Here is a 24,743-nt window from a genome sequence, read left to right on the forward strand (position 1 = left end):
GCATCCTTGTTCTACCCACCAGGATCTGTGTTCCACTAATCTCTTAATGCGCCATACAGTCAATGGATTTGGGTTAATCTGTATCAGGGATACTTCAAAAGTTAATGAGAGAGGGAGAGAGGGAGAGAGAGAGAGAGAGAGAGAGAGAGAGAGAGGAGAATGAGCAACAGGGAAATTGAAAGAGAATGAGAAATTGAGAGGCATAAAGAAGTCATAAAGGGAATACACTTCAAATGATTTGAGTCATATACAGTACGTGGGTCAAGAAAGAAATAACAAAGAAAGAGTTACAGCAGTACAAAGGCAAAAACACATTCGAAATGATAGATTATAGGAAATGCTCTTCGATACTGTCACCGATAATGCTCTCAGGATGCACCTGATCTCTCTCGATAGATAAATGTCTCCATTTTCATGTTTCATCTGATGAGGAAAACATGGTTAGCCAATCAACGGAATGCATGGTCAAATTGAAAGAGAAGATCGATTCTCTTTGTGCGTTAACATGCCTCTGGACTTGGTATCATTTGTGAGATAATCGATTACGCTTTCTACAGATTTTTTTCCAGTGAACTGTTTACTCGTAATCCGCTTTTAAAATCACTTCATAACATGTTCATTACATGGTTATTGTGCCTAGCTATTACGCCTTGCTATTTTTGCTTGTTTTGGGGCTCATTGAAAGAAGCACCTATATATAGCATACCGTTTCATACTAGGTTACCAATGGGGTTGAATTCTACGAGGCGAATACCATAGCATAGTCCCCGTTCTTCTGACATTGTTTTTTTAGCAGTTAGAAATAGGACTCTAACGTCAAGCCATGACCATGACATTTCCATCCAATCACAAGTTGTGTGAAACCCATTCCCTCAGCCCCGAGCCCTGATTGTGCTCCAGTAGCGAGCCAAGACGTCAGGCTCATGTTATCTCAGAGTGCTATATCATTTCAGAACTAGAGCCGCCCGTCCCTGGAGTTTATATGTGACAGCCTGCGTTCACACAGCCTGTTGGGTAGACGACTACCTCGCCGCCTTAGGCTCCATGCTGTCAGAGTGCTGGGCGTCACCAGAGAATGTTATCTTTTTCTACGGCCGCACACCGCTCCGTGTCTGCTTCGAGTCTCGACCCTTTTCACATGACCGCCAGCCGCGAGATGTACGCTCTGAGCTGTACGCGCTCTTGACACGTCTCGGGTCATGGCTGAACGGCGGCAGAGTCATGGAGCTCGCTGTTATTAATGTTTTATGTCATGGGAGGGATGGAGGGATGGAGGGAGGGAGGGAGGGAGGGAGGGAGGGAGGGAGGGAGGGAGGGAAAGACAGAGAGAGAGAGAGAGAGAGAGAGAGAGAGAGAGAGAGAGAGAGAGGAGAGAGAGAGAGAAGGAGAGAGAGAGAGAGGGAGAGAGGAGAGAGATGAGGAGAGAGAGAGAGAGAGAGGATGAGACGAGAGAGACGAGGGAGAGAGAGGAGAGAGAGATGAGACGAGAGAGAGAGAGAGAGAGAGAGAGAGAGAGAGAGAGAGAGAGAGAGAGAGAGATGTGTGTTGAGGTAGAGTGATGGGTGCTGTTTTATGATCTTTGGAGTTTGTCGTTTTGACCTTATTTCAGGACGGGGTGGACACAGACAGGACTAGATGTACGGAACACACTGTTTACATTTCAGTTCTGAATTTCATTCGGGGGCATTATGAAAATCCCCCGGAAAAGCTTGGGGATTCTATGAGAGGTTGGCAGTGTCGCAGGTAAAATGCAACCCCACTGACCAACAACTTTTGGGGGGGTATGCAAAAATGTCTAGAATGCAAGTATAGGCCTGATTAGAGAAAGCGAGATGAATGGGGATTCCGGGAGACACCAAACCGGGAGGGTTGGCAACCCCCACCAGTTACCCAAACCATTAACCTTGAGAAAAAGCTGCTCGAGAGACGCTCGGTACTCCTGCCCCAGATACACACTTTTTGACACCTAGATATCAGTCTTGCGATTCGATTCTCTATAAGCTATTTCTCCCTGATGTGTTCACTTCTGTACTCCCCTTGTGGATTTAAAAGCATTGGAATGGTGCCAGAGATTACATAATATTTCTTAAAGCAGTCGATTTTTCTTAAATCCAGGAGGGGCAGTGAAGTCAATAAGGGCACCGCTGGGATATTCATTATAATACTATGCAAGCCTTAATGCTGGAGTCTGTGTAATGACCTCCTCCAGCGCTGTAGCCCTCCCACTAGTGGCAGCTAGGCTCAATCGCTAGCCGTTCAATAGAAACATTACATTAACTAACAAAGCTTACGGCAATTTCAGGAGGTCACTAGAGGAAGCACCCTAATTCAACAATGGCACAACCGCCATTTTGGCTCCAAAGATCCGCAGTCGAACGGTGCCATGGGCGACTATGGGTAAGAATAAAAAAAGAAGAGGAGAGTTGGATCCAGTCTGGATTGACGCCAGCCTCCATTTAACAATGACCTATACGGAGCACATAGATTTGTCTCTCTCCCCATGCTCAGCGCAGTGGATGAAATGTAATCAATTGGGCTTGAGGAATGAAGTCTGGAGAATGGCTGGCGCTGGGTATTGATTGCTCCAGCGGGGTAAACATGAGGTATTAGATTGATATTTTAGACAGTGGTCTGGTGCGGTTCATGAGGTGATTAGTGCAGGTAATCAACTGGATTTTCAGGGAGGAAGTCATCTGAAACAGGAGAGAGTGGTGTACGGGCCTATTACCATCCAACGAGCAGAGAAAAACAACGAGAGAGTGAGAGGGAGAGAGGGAGAGAGGGAGAGAGAGAGAGAGAGAGAGGAAAAATTGCAAAAGATAGACAAAAGAGAGAAAGACATACAGACAAAAAGACAGACAGAAAGAAGAGGAGAGAAGGAGGGGAGAGAGAAAGAAAAAAAAAGATGGTGAGAGAAAGAAACCAAGAGAGAGAGAGCGAGACCAAGCGGCTGCTTTGGCAATGTAAACACGTTTCCCATGCCCCTTTTGAATTGAATTGAATTAAGAGAGAGAGAGAGAGCAAATTCTCAGTCCCACTGCATGTTGAGATTATCTTCTCCCATTACCTCAGTACAAAGAGGCAGCTGCCCCTCTATTAGGAAATACAGCACTGAACTTTCCCAGCCTCTCAGCACCACATTACCATAGCGGCGAGATAAAGTCCACCTCTATTTACATTTTACATAGCGTCGAAATCAAATATTTCCCTGTTTGACTCAGAGGGAGGGAAATCGCATAAATCTCACAATTGGTATAGAGCGAGTCGCTCCGCATGTCCTTCATGACTGCACGGCCAGGCACGACTCAAACACTATCATTAGGTTTGCCGATGACACAACAGTGGCAGGCCTGATCACCGACAACGACGAGACAGCCTATAGGGAGGTGGTCAGAGACCTGGCCGTGTGGTGCCAGTATAACAACCTCTTCCTCAATGTGATCAAGACAAAGGAGATGATTGTGGACTACAGGAAAAAGAGGACCAAGCACGCCCCCATTCTCATCGACGGGGCTGCAGTGGAGCAGGTTGAGAGCTTCAAGTTCCTTGGTTTTCACATCACCAACAAACTAACATGGTCCAAGCACACCAATACAGTCGTGAAGAGGGCACGACAAAACCTATTCCTCCTCAGGAGACTGAAAAGATTTGGCATGGGTCCTCAGCGCCTCAAAAGGTTCTACAGCTGCACCATCGAGAGCATCCTGACTGGTTGCATCACTGTCTGGTATGGCAACTGCTTGGCCTCCAACCGCAAGGCACTACAGAGGGTAGTGCGTACGGCCCAGTACATCCCTGGGGCCAAGCTTCCTGCCATCCAGGACCTCTATACCAGGCGGTGTCAGAGGAAGGCCCTAAAAATTGTCAAAGACTCCAGGAACCTTAGTCATAGACTGTTCTCTCTGCTACCGCACGGCAAGTCCAGTCCAAGAGGCTTCTAAACAGCTTCTACCTCCAAGCCATAAGACTCCTGAACATCTAATCAAATGGCTACCCAGACTATTTGCATTGCCCACCCCACACCCTTCTTTTACGCCGCTGCTACTCTCTGTTATTATCTATGCATAGTCACTTTAATAACTCTACCTACATGTACATATTACCTCATTTACCTCGACTAACCGGTGCCCCCGCACATTGACTGTACCGTTACCCCCGTATATAGTCTTGCTATTGTTATTTTACTGCTGCTCTTTAATTACTTGTTCATTTTATTTCTTATTCTTCTTCATATTTTTTAAACTGCATTGTTGTTTAGTGGCTTGTAAGTAAGCATTTCACTGTAAGGTCTACACCTGTTATATTCGGCGCATGTGACAAATACACTTTGATTTGACTTGACTCGCTCTTCGAAAATGTACATTATCTTATCTCGGTCCGAACATACGCTTTTTCCTGCTCCTGTTAGAAATACAAGGCCAGACCGGTGATGTCATTCAGTGTTTGGTGGAATTTTTAAGTGTACTGTGAATACCGTACATTGGTTTCATCTCCCAGGGGTTTGCCAACAGCATCGAAGTGGTGCTTAGTTGAATTTTGAGTTTTTGCTGTAGCCCATTGTTTTTCTCTGCATTGTTTCAATGTAGCGCTGCTGGCTGATTGAGGTTAATTGAGCTTAGTTGAGAGCAGTCTCTGGTTGAACAGTCTCTGGTTGAACAGTGTCTGTTCAGTTCAGTTTATCATCACTCTTCCCTTTGTCTTTTGGATTTGGAAGATGCAGTATACTACAGCTGAAGTGTGTAACAATGAATCAATACTTTGAAATATGGGAATGTACATGATATAGGTTAGGCCTACTGCTTTGATACCTGATTATAAACCAAGAGATGTGAAATATTGCTCTATTGTTTGTGTTTATGGCAGGTCTACTAATATGTTGGACCTTAACGTGTACGCTGGGAGTCAGAAAGCATGTACAAGGAGTGCACATTGAATAATAAATAGAACAGAGTACAAAAGAAGAAAATCGAAAAGCATACAGACATGAAACAGAGTCAATAACACCTGAGGAAAGAACCAAGAGGAGTGATAGATATAGGGGAGGTAATCAGGAAGGTAATGAAGTCCAGGTGAGTGTCATGAGGCGCAGGTGCGCGTAACGGTGGTGGCAGGTGTGCGTAATGAGACAACTGGCGACATCAAGCGTCGGCGAGAGGGAGCGGGAGTAAACGTGACAGTACCCCCTCCCTGACGCACAGCTTCAAGCCGCCAGATGATGCTGGCCAGAGGGACGGTCCCGAGGACCAGGAGAGGGCCGATCACTTCTGGCTGTCATGCCGGCTGTCATGACTTGCCCCTTTTGGGTGAGGATCATAGCCTCCTCTCTCTCTCCCACCACAGGTTTAATACGGTCGTAAATACCGAAACTCCTTTCCCCACTCTGCCAAAATGAAAGTTGAGAATCCCTTTGTTAACACAGAGAAAGACTTTGCAGTACGGTAACCTCAAAAGGTTGAATAATGTAACAATATTTCTGTATTCCAAGCTGTTGGAGTGGTCCGTGGACACTTAAGGAACAGTCATGTCGAGTTTGTTTCATTTGGTGACCTCATGAAGGACAGGAGACACACATGACTGTTTCTTTGTTTGTATTCACTTCTCAATGATGGGGTTTGCATCTGAATGCTGTATAAAATAAATGAGTGAGTATAGGAATACTTTTGGAAAGATGTGATGTTAGTGTTCTAAATGAGAATTGTTTTTCATAGTAACTTATGATCAGTCAGTGGCCACACCCCCGTGAGCACGGACATTACATCAGCGTCATGGAACGCCCCGTTTTCTACTAAAAGTATAAAACCCGCGGGAACCTGTAGAGCCGGCTGAGGCGCGGGTGCCTGATTAGCCGGCTAAGGCATGGAAGTCTGACGAGCCAGCTGAGGCAACGCCGGTTGTTTCGGCAGCGGGACTTGGACCTGACGTCACCAGTAAAAAAAAGAAAATCCTTGTTGCTTCCCGATGGTGAGGAGTTATTCTGTAAAGTGTATGCTGGGAGTCAGAAAGCATGTACAAGGAGTGCAAATTTAATAATAAATAGAACAGAGTACAAAAGAAGAAAATCGAAAAGCATACAGACATGAAACAGAAACAGAGTCAATAACACCTGAGGAAAGAACCAAGAGGAGTGACAGATATAGGGGAGGTAATCAGGAAGGTAATGAAGTCCAGGTGAGTGTCATGAGGCACAGGTGCGCGTAACGATAGTGGCAGGTGTGCGTGATGATGAGAGAGGGAGCGGGAGTAAACGTGACAGGACCTCAGCGTCTGAGTTATTCTCTGTTGCTGTGTTGTGTTCTACTTTGCTGCTCCGCCTAAGGGAAGGATCATTGGCCTCCTTGCGAGTGGTGGTGTTCAGTCGATGTCTCAGTGTCCCCTCACTGAGTCCCTCGGGCACTTATCTTCTCCCTTGCTCTCTCTCTCCCTCCACCCCCTCTACACACACCTCCTCTGACAGAGACAGATTCTATTAACCCGACCAGTGAATTGTCCTTAACTCTGACTGGCAGAGGAACGGCCAGACACGTCACTTTTTTTTCTCTTTCTTTTTTTCTTTCATCAAACAAGTTTTCTGTTTCTGTTACATTTGTGACAGCTAAGCCAGCGGTGTAGAACAACGGTGAAAGAAAATGCCTCATGACAGATTGACAGATGCATTCCCCCGAGGATTTAAGAAAAAATATGATACTTTTTTTTTCTCACTTTTGTGACTGTTCTCGTTTGCTGGAGCTTTAGCCTTGATAAAGATCCCTGTGGTATTCCGTGGCATTATCATTACCATTCCATGTTGTATTATGGAGGGAGAAGATTAGCATTACATTTTGAGTGATGCAGTGGGCCTACGTAGTAAGGGATCGGTTTGAAGAGCTGAGTGTGGCACCCATGGGAGGAAGGGATGTTTGGGGTTCGCCTCAAATCCCTCTATCCTCATCTCTCCGGGCATTCAATTAGTCTCATGCTGGGGATGATGTGGTGCCGACCTCTAAGTCAAACTCAGCACTAACTCAGCCACTTTTATTTGCAACTGACCCAATTACGTACTGCCAACCTCGTGACACACTTTTATACTTTTCCTCTCTCTCTTTCTCTCTCTTTCAACTCTTTTTTTCTTGTTTCTTCACTGTTCATGATGAATGGTTGCTTGCTTTTTAGGATAAATGACAGGTCAATGATTAATAGTACGCTCTCTTTCGCTCTTCCTTCCCACCCCATCTTTTGCCTTCCACGCACTCACTCTTTTGTTCTCTCCCTCCCTCTTTTCCTTGTAATCTGGTGTATTTTTTTCTAAACCTGTGTTAGCCCCATCAGCATATTTCCATAAATAAACGAGTAGAGCGCAGGGGGGAAGCATGGCCCAGAGGCAGGGCAGTGGACATGTGCAGTATGGAGGGATGGATGGAGAACGGGATGAAGGGAGAGAAGCCAACTGCTTCAGAATGGAGTGTGAAGGTGACTGCGGAAAGACGTAGAGGGGGACATGGAGAAAGAGGGAGACGGTAGGAGAGAGAGAGCTACAGTGTATTAGAAAGGAAGAGACAGACAGACAGACATTGAGCCACAAATGGGAGAAGAGAGCGAGATAGAGATTAAGGAGAAGGAGGAATCAAGAAGGGAATGCCGAGACAAAGCAACAAAAGATGACGTTCAAAGGTTTTTAATTAGGTACGATCCGCGAGAAAGACAGGAAGGAGTGGTAAAGGAAAGCAAATGAAGGCAAGGCCATCTAAAAAGATGGAGGGATGAGAGCAGGAAGAAGAGAGGAGGGAAGGGGAAGGAGGAGAGGGGAGATGAAGAGACAGTGTGATGTGGCTGGGTGTTGTGGCCAACGCCCGATGGCGGTGCCGTCCTGTTGTGGTTAATGAGGCAACGTTGCAGGTAATTAGCTCTCAATATGGCATTATCAGTCACCAATAACGAGACGCTTCATTATGCTCAACCCACCCAGCACACTTACCGAAGGCGAAGCACCTCATCGACACAAACACAAATCTGTAACTACAAACACCCTTACACACAACATCAGTTTCGGCCCTGTCTTCTTACTTGCGAAGGCATTTCTCTCACCAGATAATCAATATTTCCACTTGAAAAGCACTCGAACACTATACGAGGCACAATAACCTCTTGAAAAAGCAACAAGAACTGGGCTTGGCCTGTCTTTGCACCACAGCCTTGAGGCAAGAGTGAGGCAGTGAGCTGCAATAGCAGATTTCCACTTTAGTAAACATTTCAGTGCCAAGGTACACAGTCCACCGGGAGCTGACTGATGCATGTAATGTGACAACATTGTTGCTACCCCATTTCTTTTTCAGGTGGAAAGGAGGGTGTTTACTCACTTTACAAAAGGCAGAATGCTAAATTAGGGCTTTGTTTGGCCGGACTAAGCATATTTGAGCGTGGCGAGGTTCGAATAGCGTTGGGAAACAGTTCACCTGCAAAGAGCTCCCTTACTGCGCCAGTGCTTGGCAAGAGAGGGCGGTATAGGACGACATTGCAGTAGAAAAGGTAGGATAGAGAGGTGGTTCCAAAACGTTTCCCTTCGCTGACTGCACGGTAAGACGAAAGAACATGTTTGGCAGCCCACCAGTAGGCTAACGCAATTTTCCAGAAGAAGAGAGGTCTGACGTTCTGCATACTTAGCTATCTCGCACTCCACTAAATTGATGAAGGTCATTTGAGCGAGGACTTACATAAATGGAAACTTGCACTGACATCATGTATACATTTCTGCACCATAGCACAGTTTAGTCGGTTGCTCGGTAGCCTAGATTCCCATGCATCTAGCCTACTGTGTTACAATTTTCCGGAAATGCATTTAAAGCCTTCTGACTGATGCTGAGGTAGCACCTCAAAGACCAACACTGGTCCACAGACCACCATTTTGGGAAGCTCTTTTAAGACATATTGTACCGTCAAACAATATCAAATCAAATCAAACCAAATGTATTTATATAGCCCTTCTTACATCAGCTGATATCTCAAAGTGCTGTACAGAAACCCAGCCTAAAACCCCAAACAGCAAGCAATGCAGGTGTCGAAGCACGGTGGCTAGGAAAAACTCCCTAGAAAGGCCAAAACCTAGGAAGAAACCTAGAGAGGAACCAGGCTATGAGCACATGGCCTAGATGTGCAAATGTTCATAAATGACCAGCATGGTCAACTAATAATAATCATAGTAGTTGTCGAGGGTGCAACAAGTCAGTAACACAAGAGTAAGTGTCAATTGGCTTTTTCATAGCCAATCTTTGAGTGTATCTCTACCGCTCCTGCTGTCTCTAGAGAGTTGAAAACAGCAGGTCTGGGACAGGTAGCACGTCCGGTGAATATGTCAGGGTACCAGCAGGTCTGGGACAGCAGGTCTGGGACAGGTAGCACGTCCGGTGAACAGGTCAGGGTTCCATAGCTGCAGGCAGAACAGTTGGAACTGGAGCAGCAGCACGGCCAGGTGAACTGGGGACAGCAAGGAGTCATCAAGCCAGGTAGTCCTGAGGCATGGTCCTAGGGCTCAGGTCCTCCGAGAGAGAGAAAGAAAGAAAGAGAGAAAGAGAGAAAGAGAGCATATTTAAATTCACACAGGACACCGGAAAAGACAAGAGAAATACTCCAGATGTGACAGACTGACCCTAGCCCCCCGACACATAAACTACTGCAGCATAAATACTGGAGGCTGAGACAGGAGGGGTCAGGAGACACTGTGGCCCCATCCGATGAAACCCCCAGACAGGGCCAAACAGGTAGGATATAACCCCACCCACTTTGCCAAAGCACAGCCTCCACACCACTGGAGGGATATCTCCAACCACCAACATACCATCCCGGGACAAGGCCGAGTATAGCCCACAAAGATCTCCGCCACGGCACAGCCCAAGGGGGGGCGCCAACCCAGACAGGAAGACCACATCAGTGACTCAACCCACTCAAGTGACGCACCCCTCCCAGGGACGGCATGGAAGAACACCAGCAAGCCAGTGACTCAGCCCCCGTAATAGGGGCAGAGGCAGAGAATCCCAGTGGAAAGAGGGGAAACTGGCCAGGCAGAGACAGCAAGGGCGGTTCGTTGCTCCAGCCTTTCCGTTCACCTTCACACCCCTGGGCCAGACTACACTTAATCATAAGACCTACTGAAGAGATATGTCTTCAGTAAAGACTTAAAGGCTGAGACTGAGTCTGCGTCTCTCACATGGGTAGGCAGACTATTCCATAGAAATGGAGCTCTATAGGAGAAAGCCCTGCCTCCAGCTGTTTGCTTAGAAATTCTAGGAACAATTAGGAGGCCCGCGTCTTGTGACCGTAGCGTACGTGTAGGTATGTACGGCAGGACCAAATCAGAAAGATAGGTAGGAGCAAGCCCATGTAATGCTTTGTAGGTTAGCAGTAAAACCTTGAAATCAGCCCTTGCCTTAACAGGAAGCCAGTGTAGGGAGGCTAGCACTGGAGTAATATGATAAAAAATGTTGATTCTAGTCAGGATTCTAGCAGCCGTATTTAGCACTAACTGAAGTTTATTTAGTGCTTTATCCGGGTAGCCGGAAAGTAGAGCATTGCAGTAGTCCAACCTAGAAGTAACAAAGGCATGGATTCATTTTTCTGCGTCATTTTTGGACAGAAAGTTTCTGATTTTTGCAATGTTACGTAGATGGAAAAATGCTGTCCTTGAAACAGTCTTGATATGCTCTTCAAACGAGAGATCAGGGTCCAGAGTAACGCCGAGGTCCTTCACAGTTTTATTTGAGACGACTGTACAACCATCCAGATTAATTGTCAGATTCAACAGAAGATCTCTTTGTTTCTTGGGACCTAGAACAAGCATCTCTGTTTTGTCTGAGTTTAAGAGTAGAACGTTTGCAGCCATGCACTTCCTTATGTCTGAGACACAGGCTTCTAGCGAGGGCAATTTTGGGGCTTCACCATGTTTCATTGAAATGTACAGCTGTGTGTCATCCGCATAGCAGTGAAATTTAACATTATGTTTTCGAATGACATCTCCAAGAGGTAAAATATATAGTGAAAACAATAGTGGTCCTAAAACGGAACCTTGAGGAACACCGAAATGTACATTTGATTTGTCAGAGGACAAACCATTCACAGAGACAAACTGATATCTTTCCGACAGATAAGACCTAAACCAGGCCAGAACTTGTCCATGTAGACCAATTGGGTTTCCAATCTCTCCAAAAGAATGTGGTGATCGATGGTATCAAAAGCAGCACTAAGATCTAGGAGCACGAGGACAGACGCAGAGCCTCGGTCTGACGTCATTAAAAGGTAATTTACGACCTTCACAAGAGCAGTCTCAGTGCTATGATGGGGTCTAAAACCGGACTGAAGCGTTTCGTATACATTGTTTGTCTTCAGGAAGGCAGTGAGTTGCTGCGCAACAACTTTTTCAACATTTTTTGAGAGGAATGGAAGATTCGATATAGGCCGATAGTTTTTTATAATTTCTGGGTCAAGATTTGGCTTTTTCAAGAGAGGCTTTATTACTGCCACTTTTAGTGAGTTTGGTACACATCCGGTGGATAGAGAGCCGTTTATTATGTTCAACATAGGAGGGCCAAGCACAGAAAGCAGCTCTTTCAGTAGTTTAGTTGGAATAGGGTCCAGTATGCAGCTTGAAGGTTTAGAGGCCATGATTATTTTCATCATTGTGTCAAGAGATATAGTACTAAAACACTTTAGTGTCTCCCTTGATCCTAGGTCCTGGCAGGGTTGTGCAGACTCAGGACAACAGAGCTTTGGAGGAATACGCAGATTTAAAGAGGAGTCCGTAATTTGCTTTCTAATGATCATGATCTTTTCCTCAAAGAAGTTCATGAATTCATTACTGCTGAAATGAGAGCCATCCTCTCTTGGGGAATGCTGCTTTTTAGTTAACTTTGCGACAGTATCAAAAAGAAATTTCGGATTGTTCTTATTTTCCTCAATTAAGTTGGAAAAATAGGATGATCGAGCAGCAGTGAGGGCTCTTCGATACTGCACGGTACTGTCTTTCAAAGCTAGTCGGAAGACTTCCAGTTTGGTGTGGCGCCATTTCCGTTCCAATTTTCTGGAAGCTTGCTTCAGAGCTCGTGTATTTTCTGTATACCAGGGAGCTAGTTTCTTATGACAAATGTTTTTACTTTTTAGGGGTGCAACTGCATCTAGAGTATTGCGCAAGGTTAAATGAGGGAAGCAAAGTTGTAGCAGTGACGAAGCAAGGACAACTAAGTTTCGGACAGAGTAGCAAGGAATACAAAGTTGGAACAGTGACGAAACAAGGCCAACTAAGTTTCGGACAGAGTAGCAAGGAATACAAAGTTGGAACAGTGACGAAGCAATTACAACTAAGTTTCGGACAGAGTAGCAAGGAATACAAAGTTGGAAAAGTGACACTTCGGTGAATCAATCAATCAAATGTATTTATAAAGCCCCTTTTAATGTCAGCAGGTGTCCCAAAGTGCTATACAGAAACCCAGCCTAAAGCCCCAAAGAGCAAGCAATGCAGATGTAGAACTCTGTAGAACGTTGCAAGGGAGATGAGTTTGGAGGAGCGATACAGTCATCCACAATAACCAGGTAACTGCAACGTTTGTAACCTGAGGGTTAACAAAAGGACAAGCTCAGTGGTTAAGTCCATCAAAGGTCTACCTGAACAAATGTCAGCTTGTGAACCGGTGGCTCAAAGAAAGAGTTCCCCCGAAAGATACACTGAACGTTTTCATTGTTTACGCACAACACGACTACCCCGACAATGTAATTTCACGCCTCTGTCCTCAAGACAGTGACTCGGTCACGCATCTCAAAGTCTAATCCAGACATATTTAGCAAGATAATCACCCGTCTTATTGTATAATCCGGCGAGGCAGAGGAGGGGGAAGGTAGAGGGGCAGGAGGGGAGTTATACTCCTAATCTATATCAGTCAACACGTCCGCGCCAAACGGTAACGACTGGACTTGTCAGAAAAAGGGGGGAAACTCTCTCTCTCTATTTTTCTTCCTTTCTACTTCTCGCTGCATATTGAAGGTAAGGAGGATCGAGGACGGGGAGGAGGTCAAGGGCTGTTGACCATTGGCCAAATTGTGCTTGTGTTTGTTTGCTTCAATCGATCGGCTAATCAATCGATACATTTATCCATTCGTCAATAGGACTTAATGTGTTGTAGCCCTCTTTGGAATTTCTCCAGAGAGTTTGGGCAGTGCGAAGTGTACGGTCTGAATGGAAAAGAACAATTACTGGTGGTAACAAACAGGAACTGACGGACAGACAGGATGCCAGCAGATACCAGGACAGAAGGCACTGAAATGACAACCGCACAGGAGATTGATTGTGTGAGATGCGAGACGGCGGTGTACGGGTGGAAATGACAAGATGTAACCATTGATAGGAGGATGACAGGGCAGCCGGCGGACAAGAAAATCCACTCATCTCCCTCTCCTCTTCTGGACCCCCAGCTCCCCCCTTCCCTAAACGGTAACGAAGGGGAGTCTGATTTCTGAGTCGTGACACAAAATCGGTGGTGGAGATCGATAGGAAGAGGAGGAGGCAGCCAGGCCTATTGTACCGTGGGTTGTTTTAAGACATTGGACGAGAAGAGAGTAGCTGAGCCATCTGGGCATTGATCTTCTTTCGAATGCAGATGAACAGCAAGGGAACAGGAGGAATGTCAAAAAAAACATAGGGAAAAACACTGGAGAGAAAAAAGGACAAAGGATGAGACCCTCAGCTAACCGGTTCTGGATCACAGCCGGTCTGTGACATCATCCGCTTTAACTCCCCCCCCTCCCCCCGGTCCTCCGTTTCATTATTTCAATTAGCGTGATTAGGATCTGAAATTGCTTGTGTCGACTTGGTGATTGACAGCGATTGGCCACTTAGGGAGCAGCTCATGCTGTCTCTAATGGCTCATGTAGAAGTGTGTGTGTCTGTGTCTGTATGTGTGTGTGCATGTGTACGAACGTGCACGCGTGTGTTTGTTTGTTTACCCTGATGGGTACTTTGCTCATTCAAGAGGAAAGCTGTTCTTGAGGCAAACAACAGTTAGGCCTATTGTTAACTATGAATGCGCCACCATGGAAATTGTATCAGTTTAGCTGTAGGTGTGTGCGCAAGCCCCTCATTATCTTGGAATCCATTTTGTACAGTGGAGGCTGGTGAGGGGAGAACGGTTCATAATAATGGCTAGAACGGAGTGAATGGAAGGACATCAAACACATGGAAACCATATGTTGGATGTATTTGATACCATTCCACTGATTCCGCTCCAGCCATTACCATGAGCCCATCTTCCCCAATTAAGATGCCCCCAAAGTACTATGATTTTGAACAACAATTATACAGACAATATGGCACTAACTACCAAATACCAGCCAACTGCTCACACATTCCTATTTCTAGTTGTTTTCAGTCATTCCCTGAACCAACTATGAGAGAGGAACAACTGTTATGATAGGCTAGATGGGTGAAACGCCCAGAGAGCTCGAGGAATTAGTAGGGAGACCAAAGATGATCTATAATAAAGATAGCCGAGTGACTGCTCTAACAATGGAAATACATGTCCTCAATGATTGAAGGCAGGCGAGATCAGGTGGGACCATTCTAGCCAATGAGAGGGCAGATACGCGTGTAAGCAACAGGCGCGACAAATTATTTTTTTCTCAAAGTTGCCAGAATGCATCCAGTTATATCAGTACATTTGTAACAGACTAAATATTTCAAAACTTCTATTCGATCAAATAAGCCTCACGTACTTGCTCATAGGCCTCCGTACAAAAATGGCTCGTCTCACGCGGACCGATTTTGGGAGGAGTAAATCTTCTCGCTTCCTCTCTGGGGAGACAGCATGCTCAGAGAGTTGCAATCAGTACACATCACCTGCGTGCCGCTCGCATTGCCGCTTTCGCCGGAGACAGTCTCTCTCCTGTAATATTGCCGGACTGAGAAGGGGGTTCTGGTTTGCGTGGAGAGGCACATTAGGTGGTTAATTGTAATTTATAGGGCCTACCTGTTCTGCTTGTCTCATCTCATTATGATCTGTGGTCTCTAGGGAGGAGAAGGCAGACTAATGCTGTCTTGTTGGCGTGCGTCTCTGCACTTCGCGCGTCTTCATCAACATTCGTACAACGTATGTTCAAACGCGAGGCATCAGGCACAACTTTATGAGCATCTGAGATGGTCGGGGGTGTAAAGGTGTTCTGTTTGACGTGTCCGTGTGAACTGTCTGAGAGGCAGTCTTTCATCCTGGGCCCTAGTTCTGACAGCACAGTGCGATGACAAGGCATTCAACGTGCAGCCATAAGTCTCTCTGTCTTCCTCTCGCTCTCTACCTCCCTCACGCTCTCTCTTTCTCTTCTGCGTCTCTCTCTTTCTCTTTCTCTTTCTCTTCCGCATCTGTCTCTCTCTCTCTCTCTCTCTCTCTCTCTCTCTTCTGCATCTCTCTCTCTCTCTCTCTCGCTCTCTCTCTTCTGCATCTCTCTCTCTCTCTCTCTCTCGCTCTCTCTCTTCTGCATCTCTCTCTCTCTCTCTCTCTCTCTCTCTCTCTCTCTCTCCAATTTGCTTTATTGGCTTGACGTAGCAATGTACATATTGCCAAAGCTTACTTTGGAGATTTACAATATTAACATCATTCAAATAATAATAATCAAGATGGTCAACGGGACAACAGTAACAACAATAATCAAGGGTCAGAATAACCATACATTGTAAAATAACAATAACAATGGCATAGAGGACATGTGCAGGTCGGTTGGTCTGTCAGACACTGTCCCTCATCTTATGGCAGACAGCAATGTATAGCGCTGCCAACCCACAGCTCTCTGCGTCCTCCCCCAACGGGACGGGTAGTCTATTCTCATCAGAGAGGTCTTTGAAACCTTGAATAAGTGTTTGAAATTTGGGGAAATGACACTCTAATTGTTTTATTTATATTTTTTTTACATTTTGTCAGGAAATGCAGCTGTCTGTAGTGCAGTGGTTGCACAGCCTTTCCTCTACAGGGAGCCAGGTTTCCCTGTGTCTACCCTTCTCAATGGCAAGGCGGTGCTCACTGAGCCTGTACTTTGTCAAGGTTTTTCTGAGGTTTTGATCAGTAACCATGGTCAAATAGTTTGCCACGGTGTGCTGTCGATTTAGGGCCAGATAGCACTGCATTTTGCTTTGTGCTTGTGCTTGTGTTTCCCAATAAGCAACGTAGTTTTGTTTTGACTGTGTTGTAATTTGTTTTATTCTGATTGATTGGATGTTCTGGTCCTGAGGCTTCAGTGTGTTAGTTGAACAGGTTTGTGAACTCAGCCCCAGGACCAGCTGGATGAGGGGACTCTTTTCTTTGCTCAGCTCTTGGCATTACAGGGCTTGGTAATGATATGAGAGGGGGTAACTGTATTTTAGATGTTTCCAAAACTTAAATGGTATTTTTTTAGTTTTTATTACTAGTGGATATTGTCCTAATTCTGCCATGCATGCATTGTTTGTAGTTTTCCTCTGGACATGAAGGAGAATCTTATTTGAACTCTGCATGCTGGGTTTCAATTGGGTGTTTGTCCCATTGGATGGACTCTTGTTTTGCAGGTGGACCCCACACCTCGCTGCCATAAATTGCAATTGGTTCAATGACACATTCAATTCATTTTAGCCAAACATTTTTTTATAGGTATTTAAATTTGAATTTGTTATTTTAAATGGCGTAGAATGCCCTGCATGCTTTCTCTCTCAGTTTATTCACTGCCTCATGAAAGTGTCCAGTTGAGCTTATTTTTAAACCTAAGTAATTGTAGTGTGTGCCGTACTCTATATATTTTGTACTTCCCTGAGGTCTGGATCTTCTCTGGAAATCATTATTTTTGTATTTTTAGGGTTTACTGCCAGGGCCCAGGTCTGGCAGTACTGCTCTAGCAGGTCCAGGCTCTGCTGTAGGCCATGTGCTGTGGGTTACAGCAGGCACAGGTCATCTGCGAAGAGCAGGCATTTAACCTCTGAATTGGGAAGGCTAACACCAGGGGCTGAGTATTTTTTCTAGAATAGTGGCCAATTTGTTGATGTAAATATTGAAGAGTGCAGGGCTCAGATCGCAACCCTGGCAAAGGCGTCGCCCCTGGTTAAAGAATTCTGTTATTTTCCTCTCTCTCTCTCTCTCTCCCTTCCTCAGCATGTCTCAGAAAGGGACAAAAAAGGGAGGAGCGCCCTCACCCAGAGCGAGGTAAGTGAGACCCACCCGCAAAGATAACAGTGATGACACAATGGCAAAGATGATAATGTTGACAAAGATGAAGTCAGACCTTTTTGTCCTATTCTCCTTCTCTCTGTCCCTTAACAGCACGTCATCAAACACCTCCTCTGGACATGGGACCCCTGGGCGCCCCGCGCTCCGCCAGCCCAAGTCAGGAGAAAATGGCAACAGCTCCAAGAGCGGCAGGAGCCACAGCCAGGGCTCTGTAGCAGCCGTCTACCTGTCCTACCTCAACACTCTCTTTGGACAGGTCAGTAACACTGTCGCCTTTTTATACCTCTGGGGTGATTTACAGTTTTGATGCAACGCAACCTGGACACAGATCCATAAACCAACTGAAAATGAACAACAACCCTATTTCTCACACCTCAATTCCCTTCCCTCAACCCTAAGCTGACAAGTATATATCAGAGAATTGGCAACAACCCCTACTCAATACTGACTCTTAGCATAGGGGTCCCCCAGGGGTGTGTCCTCAGCCCTCTGCTGTACTCCCTGTTCACCCACGACTGCGCGGCTTTGCACGACACCAACTCCATCATCAAGTTTGTTGACGACACCACGGTCGTAGGCCTGATAACCAACAACGACGAGTCAGCCTGTAGGGAGGAGGTAAGTGAACTGGCATTGTGGTGCCAGGACAACAACCTCTCCATCAACGTCAGCAAAACAAAGGAGTTGATTGTTGACTCCAGGAAACAGATCCACATCAACGGGACTGTTGTTTTAAGTTCCTCGGTGTCCACATCACCAAGGACTTGACATGGACCAACAACACTACCACTCGGCAAGAGGGCGCAATAGAGTCTCTATTTCCTAAGGCGGCTGAAGGAATTCGGCATGCCACTCCGGGACCTCTCCAAATATTACTACTGCACCATTGAGAGCGTCCTGACCGGTTCCATCACGGCCTGGTATGAGAATTGCTCCGTCCACGACCGCTAGGCCCTCCAGTGCATCACTGGGACCGTGCTCCCAACCATCCAGGTTACTTACTCAAAACGGCACATGAGGAAGGCCCGCAGCCATGAGCTGTGCACTCGCATGGGGCAGATGGTATGTGTGCTACACACACATCAAACTGATGCCACCAGACTTATTTTGATTGCTAAATACTGCACAATTGAAGCAATTGCCCCCCAATCACCCCTTCTCCAATACACGTGTAAATATTATAAATTGTGCCTTCCTGTATTATACTCATGATAAAATTGTTATTCTATTTTACTGAGCCATTTACTTTATGTTTGTATTCTTATCTTGAATTGTTTCGTATTGTTGTTGCATTGTCAAGAAGGAACCTGCAAGTAAGCATTTCGTTGAACGGTGTATACCATGTGTGGGTAAAATCGGTCATAGAAAACCAAACATGACAATCAAAAGCGTGATGAGCACTAAGCAGTTGGATAAAGCACAAACAGATTGACATCCAGGCTACCACAACCCAATTTTCCCAATTAGCAGCCGTATCTCTGCCCATGTACCTCCCTTGGCCCGCCCTGCCCTTGCAGTGACATTGCCATAGAGTATTTGTTTTTTTCTGTGCTTGGACACACACACAGTGAGAGGAGGTTACCCCAACCCATAGCATTCTAATCCCTGCCTTGGCGCAAGTATTAATAACGCCGTTAGCCAGGCTCACTGTCATCCTTCATTAGCCATAATGAGAACAGAGAGACAGACAAACAGACACAGACCAAGATGAACATGTTAGACAGTAATACAGAGATATATATATGTGTAAGGCAGAATGTATGGCATTTTTAGCGGCAATTTCTTAACGTGAGCTTTAACGTACATTTGTTTGTGTATTGCGTGTGCAGATGTGTGTGTGTGTGTGTGTGTGTGTGTGTGTGTGTGTGTGTGTGTGTGTGTGTGTGTGTGTGTGTGTGTGTGTGTGTACATGCAGATCTGTGTACCCGTTCTTCATGTGTGTACGCTGACTGTCCATGTATGCCCTTTGTGTGTTCCATATGTCTAATAGTTATTTAAAACATTTTACTCAGCCACCCATGTGAAAGCAAGTAGATTGGAATGAATTGTTAATGGGTCTGTGTATTGACTGATGATTGGAAACTTGACTTTTGGCATACTGTCTAATCTTCTCTTGATGAATAAATCAAATGACTGTGTGCTGACCTTGCCATCTAAATATGTCCTCGTGTACGCCAGAATCTCCTCTACAGTGAGCACAGGAGCACATAGCGTGTCTGTACACCATTTGATATTATGTTGCTTTTACAATGCCTGACCATTTTGATAGGGTATTATTTATTTTACTTTGGCTAGTTGTTGCTGTTCTAATCTTTAGAAATAAAAACAAAGATGGCATTCAATGTATACAACAAATTATGCCTAGTAACATGGGGTGTTCAAAGACTAGGCTTCTACCTAAGTATGTCATCAAAGTACAATTTTGGGAAGTTTATAAATTGCAGGTGCTTTACATTTAGCTTTAACGGTAGCCTAGAGGAAAAACATCCTTTTGGCCTGAGTTTTATTTTATTTAACCTTAACCAGGAAGTCCCATTGAGTTCAGAGGACCTCTTTCCCAAGGGAGACCTGCGAATGCATTGTGTTTGTGTCTGCTGCTGACCTTTGGCATGACCGGCAAACATTAAGCTTGACCCTGATATGTCTGCCGAAATGTGATCCACATGTGTACTGTAGCATGTTTCCTTAGCATCCTGTGTTTTGTAACGCTCGTATTCCACTTTATAGCATCATCCTTACTGTAATGGCCATTGCGCACATCTTTCTGCCAGAAAACTTAATGTAGCAAGAATTCTTATAGGGTGGCAGAGTTGCTAGCTGTTTGTACAATTATCCTTGTTGAAATGTGCCATTCATGTACGTCATTGATATGTATGACAGCATACTTAAATGTGGTTAACATGTCTCGTATGTATCTATTGAGCTACCTGTAGGTTATCTGTACAGCCTAGTCTCATAGACTAGACACAACATAGTAAATGTAAATCTGGGATACTCATATTAGTATATGTTACGTTTGGTGTGGTTACAAAAGACAGATGGTTGCTTAAGGCATAAACGAAACTGGGGTGGATGTGTGGGCATATAACATGAACGTCTAGCAACCCAAAGGTTGCGAGTTGGAATCTCATCACGGACAACTTTAGTATTTTAGCTAATTAGCAACTTTTCAATTACTTACTACTTTTTTGCTACCCTTCCCCTAACTGTTTAACCTAACTCCTAAACTTAACCCTAACCTTAACCCTAACCCACAACTCTAACCCGTAGCCTACCTAACATTAGCCAGCTAGCTAACGTTAGCCACCTAGCTAGAATTTTTGCAAATTTGTAACATATCGTATGCTTTGCAATTTCGTAACATATAATACGAATTGTAATTCATACCATATCATACGAAGTGGGTGATGGACATCCACAAATGAATACATGCCATACAAAATGTAACATACAGAATAATACAAAATGCTCTGAGACCAGGTTGATCTGTATTCTCATACAATGCAGGTTAGCCTTTGTGCTACCAAAATTCGGTGCTTTTTGTATGCTATATGCCTTTCTGTTTCTACTAGCCTGTGGGGCCTGTCTTTGTGGAAGAAAGATTCAACGTTATAACTCTCTTAGGTTTGCTATACTGGATATACAATAGCCTATATATGCTGAGGGAGTTCAGCTTCACTTGTATGTTGCCATTTCTAGCCTGTGTCACTGCAACAAAATAGAAAGACATGAAGCACAAAATGTAATTTTCTACTCAATAATTTCATCTGCATTCCAGTGGGATCCGCAGATGGATCTAGCATGCCGTTGTTTTCTATCTAGCCTACAGGCCTATCTGTGAGTCCAGTAAGACTCATTGACTTTAGCATGTTTCTGCCCCTAGTCCTTTGAATACTGTGAATTGTCCCAGTGCTCTGTGCTTTGCCTGGCCTTACCACCAGCCACAGTCATAATATATCTGTCATGACTAAGGGTGCATATATATATATATATACAGTGCATTCAGAAAGTATTCAGACCCCTTCCCTTTTTCAACATGTTGTTATGTTACAGCCTTATTCTAAAATGTATTACATACATTGTTTACTCATCAATCCACACACAATACCTCATAATGATGAAGTGAAAACAGGTTTTTAGACATATTTTTAAATATATTACAAATAAAAAAACTTATTTACATAAGTATTCAGACCTTTTGCTATGAGACTCTAAATTGAGCTCAGGTGCATCCTGTTTCCATTGATCATCCTTGAGATGTTTCTACAACTTGATTGGATTCCACCTGTGGGAAATGCAATTGATTAGACATGATTTGGAAAGGCACACACCTGTCTCTATAAGGTCCCACAGTTGACAGTGCATGTCAGAGCAAAAAACAAGCCATGAGGGTGAAGGAATTGTCCGTAGAGCTCCAAGACAGGATTGTGTTGAGGCAAAGAGCTGTGGAAAGTTACCGAAACACAGTGGCCTCCTTCATTCTTAAATGGAAGAAGCTTAGAACCACCAAGACTCTTCCTAGAGCTGGCCGCCTGGCAAAACTGAGCAATCGGGGGAGAAGGGCCTTGGTCAGGGAGGTGACCAAGAACCCAATGGTCACTCTGACAGAGCTCCAGAGTTCCTTTGTGGAGATGGGAGAACCTTCCAGAAGGTCAACCATCACTGCAGCACCCCGCCAATCAGGCCTTTATGGTAGAGTGGCCAGACAGAAGCCACTCCTCAGTAAAGGGCACATGACAGCCCGCTTGGAGTTGGCTAAAAGGCACCTAAAGGACTCTCAGACCATGAGAAACAGGATTATCTGGTCTGATGAAACCAAGATTGAACTCTTTGGCCTGAGTGCCAAGCGTCACATCTGGAGGAAACCTGGCACCATCCCTACGGTGAAACATGGTGGTGGCAGCATCATGCTGTGGGGATGTTTTTCAGCGGCAGGGACTGGGAGACTAGTCAGGATCGAGGGAATGATGAACGTAACAAAGTAGAGAGAGATCCTTGATGAAAATTTGCTCCAGAGCACTCAGGACCTCAGACTGGGGCGAAGGTTCACCATCCAACAGTACAACGACCCTAAGTACACAGCCAAGAAAACGCAATAGTAGCTTAGGGACAAGTCTCTGAATGTCCTTGAATGGCCCAGCCAGAGCCCGGACATAAACCCGATCGAACATCTCTGGAGAGACCTGAAAATAGCTGGGCATTAATATGGAGTTGGTCCCTCCTTTGCTGCTATAACAGCCTCCACTCTTCTGGGAAGGCTTTTCACTAGATGTTGGAACATTGCTGCGGGGACTTGCTTCCATTCAGCCACAAGAGCATTTTAGAGGTCAACACTGACCTGACCAAAGGTGTTCAATGGGGTTGAAGTCAGGGCTTTGTGAAGGCCAGTCAAGTCCTTCCACATTGATCTCGACAAACCATTTCTGTATGGACCTTGCTTTGTGCATGGGTTATTGTCATGCTGAAACAGCAAAGGGGCTTCCCCAAACTGTTGCCACAAAGTTGGAAGTACAGAATCGTCTAGACTGTCATTGTATTCTGTAGCATTAAGATTTCCCTTCACTGGAACCAAGGGAACTAGCCCGAACCATAAAAAACAGCCCCAGACCATTATTCCTCCTCCACCAAACTTTACAGTTGGCAATATGCATTCAGGCAGGAAGCATTCTCCTGGCATCCGCCAAACCCAGATTCGTCCATCAGATTGCTAGTTGGTAAAGCGTGAATCATCACTCCAGAGAATGGTTTTTGCCAGACGTAGAGACCAATTTCATCCAAAAAGTTGACTCAAGTTTGCGAAGAAGTACCTGGATGATCATCTGACTTAAAATTGCTTCAAAATCAGTCAAAGTTCAAATGTTGCTGTCTATCAATTATTCCCAACCAAATTTACTGAACTTGTGTAATTTGGACAAAACCAGTAGAGTATGTTTCCCGAAGAGTTGTAGAAATTAAAATCTTATTCAAAATGATTCACAGCTATAATGGCAGCCAAAGGTTCTTCCACCAAGTATTAACTCTGGGGTGAAGACATATGTTGCCAACACATTTTTCTTCATTTTTACTTAATTTGGAAAATGATCAATAAACGTCTTTCACTTTGAAATTGTGGAGTAGGTTGTTTAGATCTGTATAGATCTGTAGAGGGAAAAATCCAACGTAATCCCTTTTTAGATTGCTATCGACCTTTATCCATCCTACCCTGCCTTTCTAAGGTCTTCGAAAGCCAAGTCAACAAACAGATTACCGACTATTTTGAATCCCACCGCACCCTCTCCGCTATGCAATCTGGTTTCAGAGCTGGTCATGGGTGCACCTCAGCCACGCTCAAGGTCCTAAACGACATCGTAACCGCCATCGATAAGAAACATTACTGTGCTGCCGTATTCATTGACCTGGCCAAAGCTTTTGACTCTGTTAATCACCACATCCTCATCGGCAGACTTAGTAGCCTTGGTTTCTCAAACGATTGCGTCGCCTGGTTCACCAACTACTTCTCTGACAGAGTTCAGTGTGTCAAATCGGAGGGCCTACTGTCTGGACCTCTGGCAGTCTCTATGGGGGTTCCACAGGGTTCAATTCTTGGGCCAACTCTTTTCTCTGTATACATAAATGATGTCGCTCTTGCTGCTGGTGAATCTCTGATCCACCTCTACGCAGATGACACCATTCTGTATACTTCTGGCCCTTCTTTGGACACTGTGTTAACAACCCTCCAGACGAGCTTCAATGCCATTCAACTCTCCTTCCGTGGTCTCCAACTGCTCCTAAACACAAGTAAAACTAAATGCATGCTCTTCAACCGATCGCTGCCTGCACCTGCCCGCCCATCCAGCATAACTTCTCTGGACGGTTCTAACTTAGAATTTGTGGACAACTACAAATACCTAGGTGTCTGGTTAGACTGTAAACTCTCCTTCCAGACTCACATCAATCATCTCCAATCCAAAGTGAAATCTAGAATTGGCTTCCTATTTCGCAACAAAGCATCCTTCACTCATGCTGCCAAACATACCCTCGTAAAACTGACCATCCTACCAATCCTCGACTTCGGCGATGTCATTTACAAAATAGCCTCCAATACCCTACTCAACAAGCTGGATGCAGTCTATCACAGTGCCATCCGTTTTGTCACCAAAGCCCCATATACAACCCACCACTGCGACCTGTATGCTCTCTTTGGCTGGCCTTCACTTCATAATCGTCGCCAAACACATTGGCTCCAGGTCATCTACAAGACCCTGCTAGGTAAAGTCCCCCCTTATCTCCGCTCACTGGTCACCATAGCAGCACCCACCTGTAGCACGCGCTCCAGCAGGTATATCTCTCTGGTCACCCCTAAAGCCAACTCCTCCTTTGGTCGTCTCTCCTTCCAGTTCTCAGCTGCCAATGACTGGAACGAACTACAAAAATCTCTAAAACTGGAAACACTTATCTCCCTCACTAGCTTTAAGCACCAGCTGTCAGAGCAGCTCACAGATCTCTGCACCTGTACATAGCCCATCTTTAATTGAGCCCAAACTACTACCTTTTCCCCTACTGTATTTATTT

The 24,743-nt window shown here is 45.1% G+C and overlaps 1 protein-coding gene across 3 annotated transcripts in view; it reads left to right on the forward strand.

Moving 5' to 3' along the window:
• The first annotated feature begins 8,283 nt into the window (after positions 1-8,283).
• LOC115191962 (calcium-binding protein 2) overlaps positions 8,284-24,743 on the forward strand; it is a 37,022-nt gene continuing 20,562 nt past the window's right edge. Inside the window, exons 1-3 of one of the 3 annotated variants that reach the window (XM_029750024.1) lie at positions 8,284-8,502; positions 17,118-17,168; positions 17,286-17,448. In XM_029750024.1, the coding sequence (XP_029605884.1) occupies positions 17,119-17,168; positions 17,286-17,448 (213 nt within the window). In that variant the 5' untranslated portion in view covers positions 8,284-8,502; position 17,118. Of the gene's footprint in view, positions 8,503-8,527; positions 8,551-12,911; positions 13,001-17,117; positions 17,169-17,285; positions 17,449-24,743 lie in introns of those variants that run through there. The other 2 variants (XM_029750027.1, XM_029750026.1) reach the window with 2 other exon arrangements.

The sequence above is a fragment of the Salmo trutta genome, chromosome 4, assembly GCF_901001165.1.
Source record: "Salmo trutta chromosome 4, fSalTru1.1, whole genome shotgun sequence".
Taxonomy (NCBI): domain Eukaryota; kingdom Metazoa; phylum Chordata; class Actinopteri; order Salmoniformes; family Salmonidae; genus Salmo; species Salmo trutta.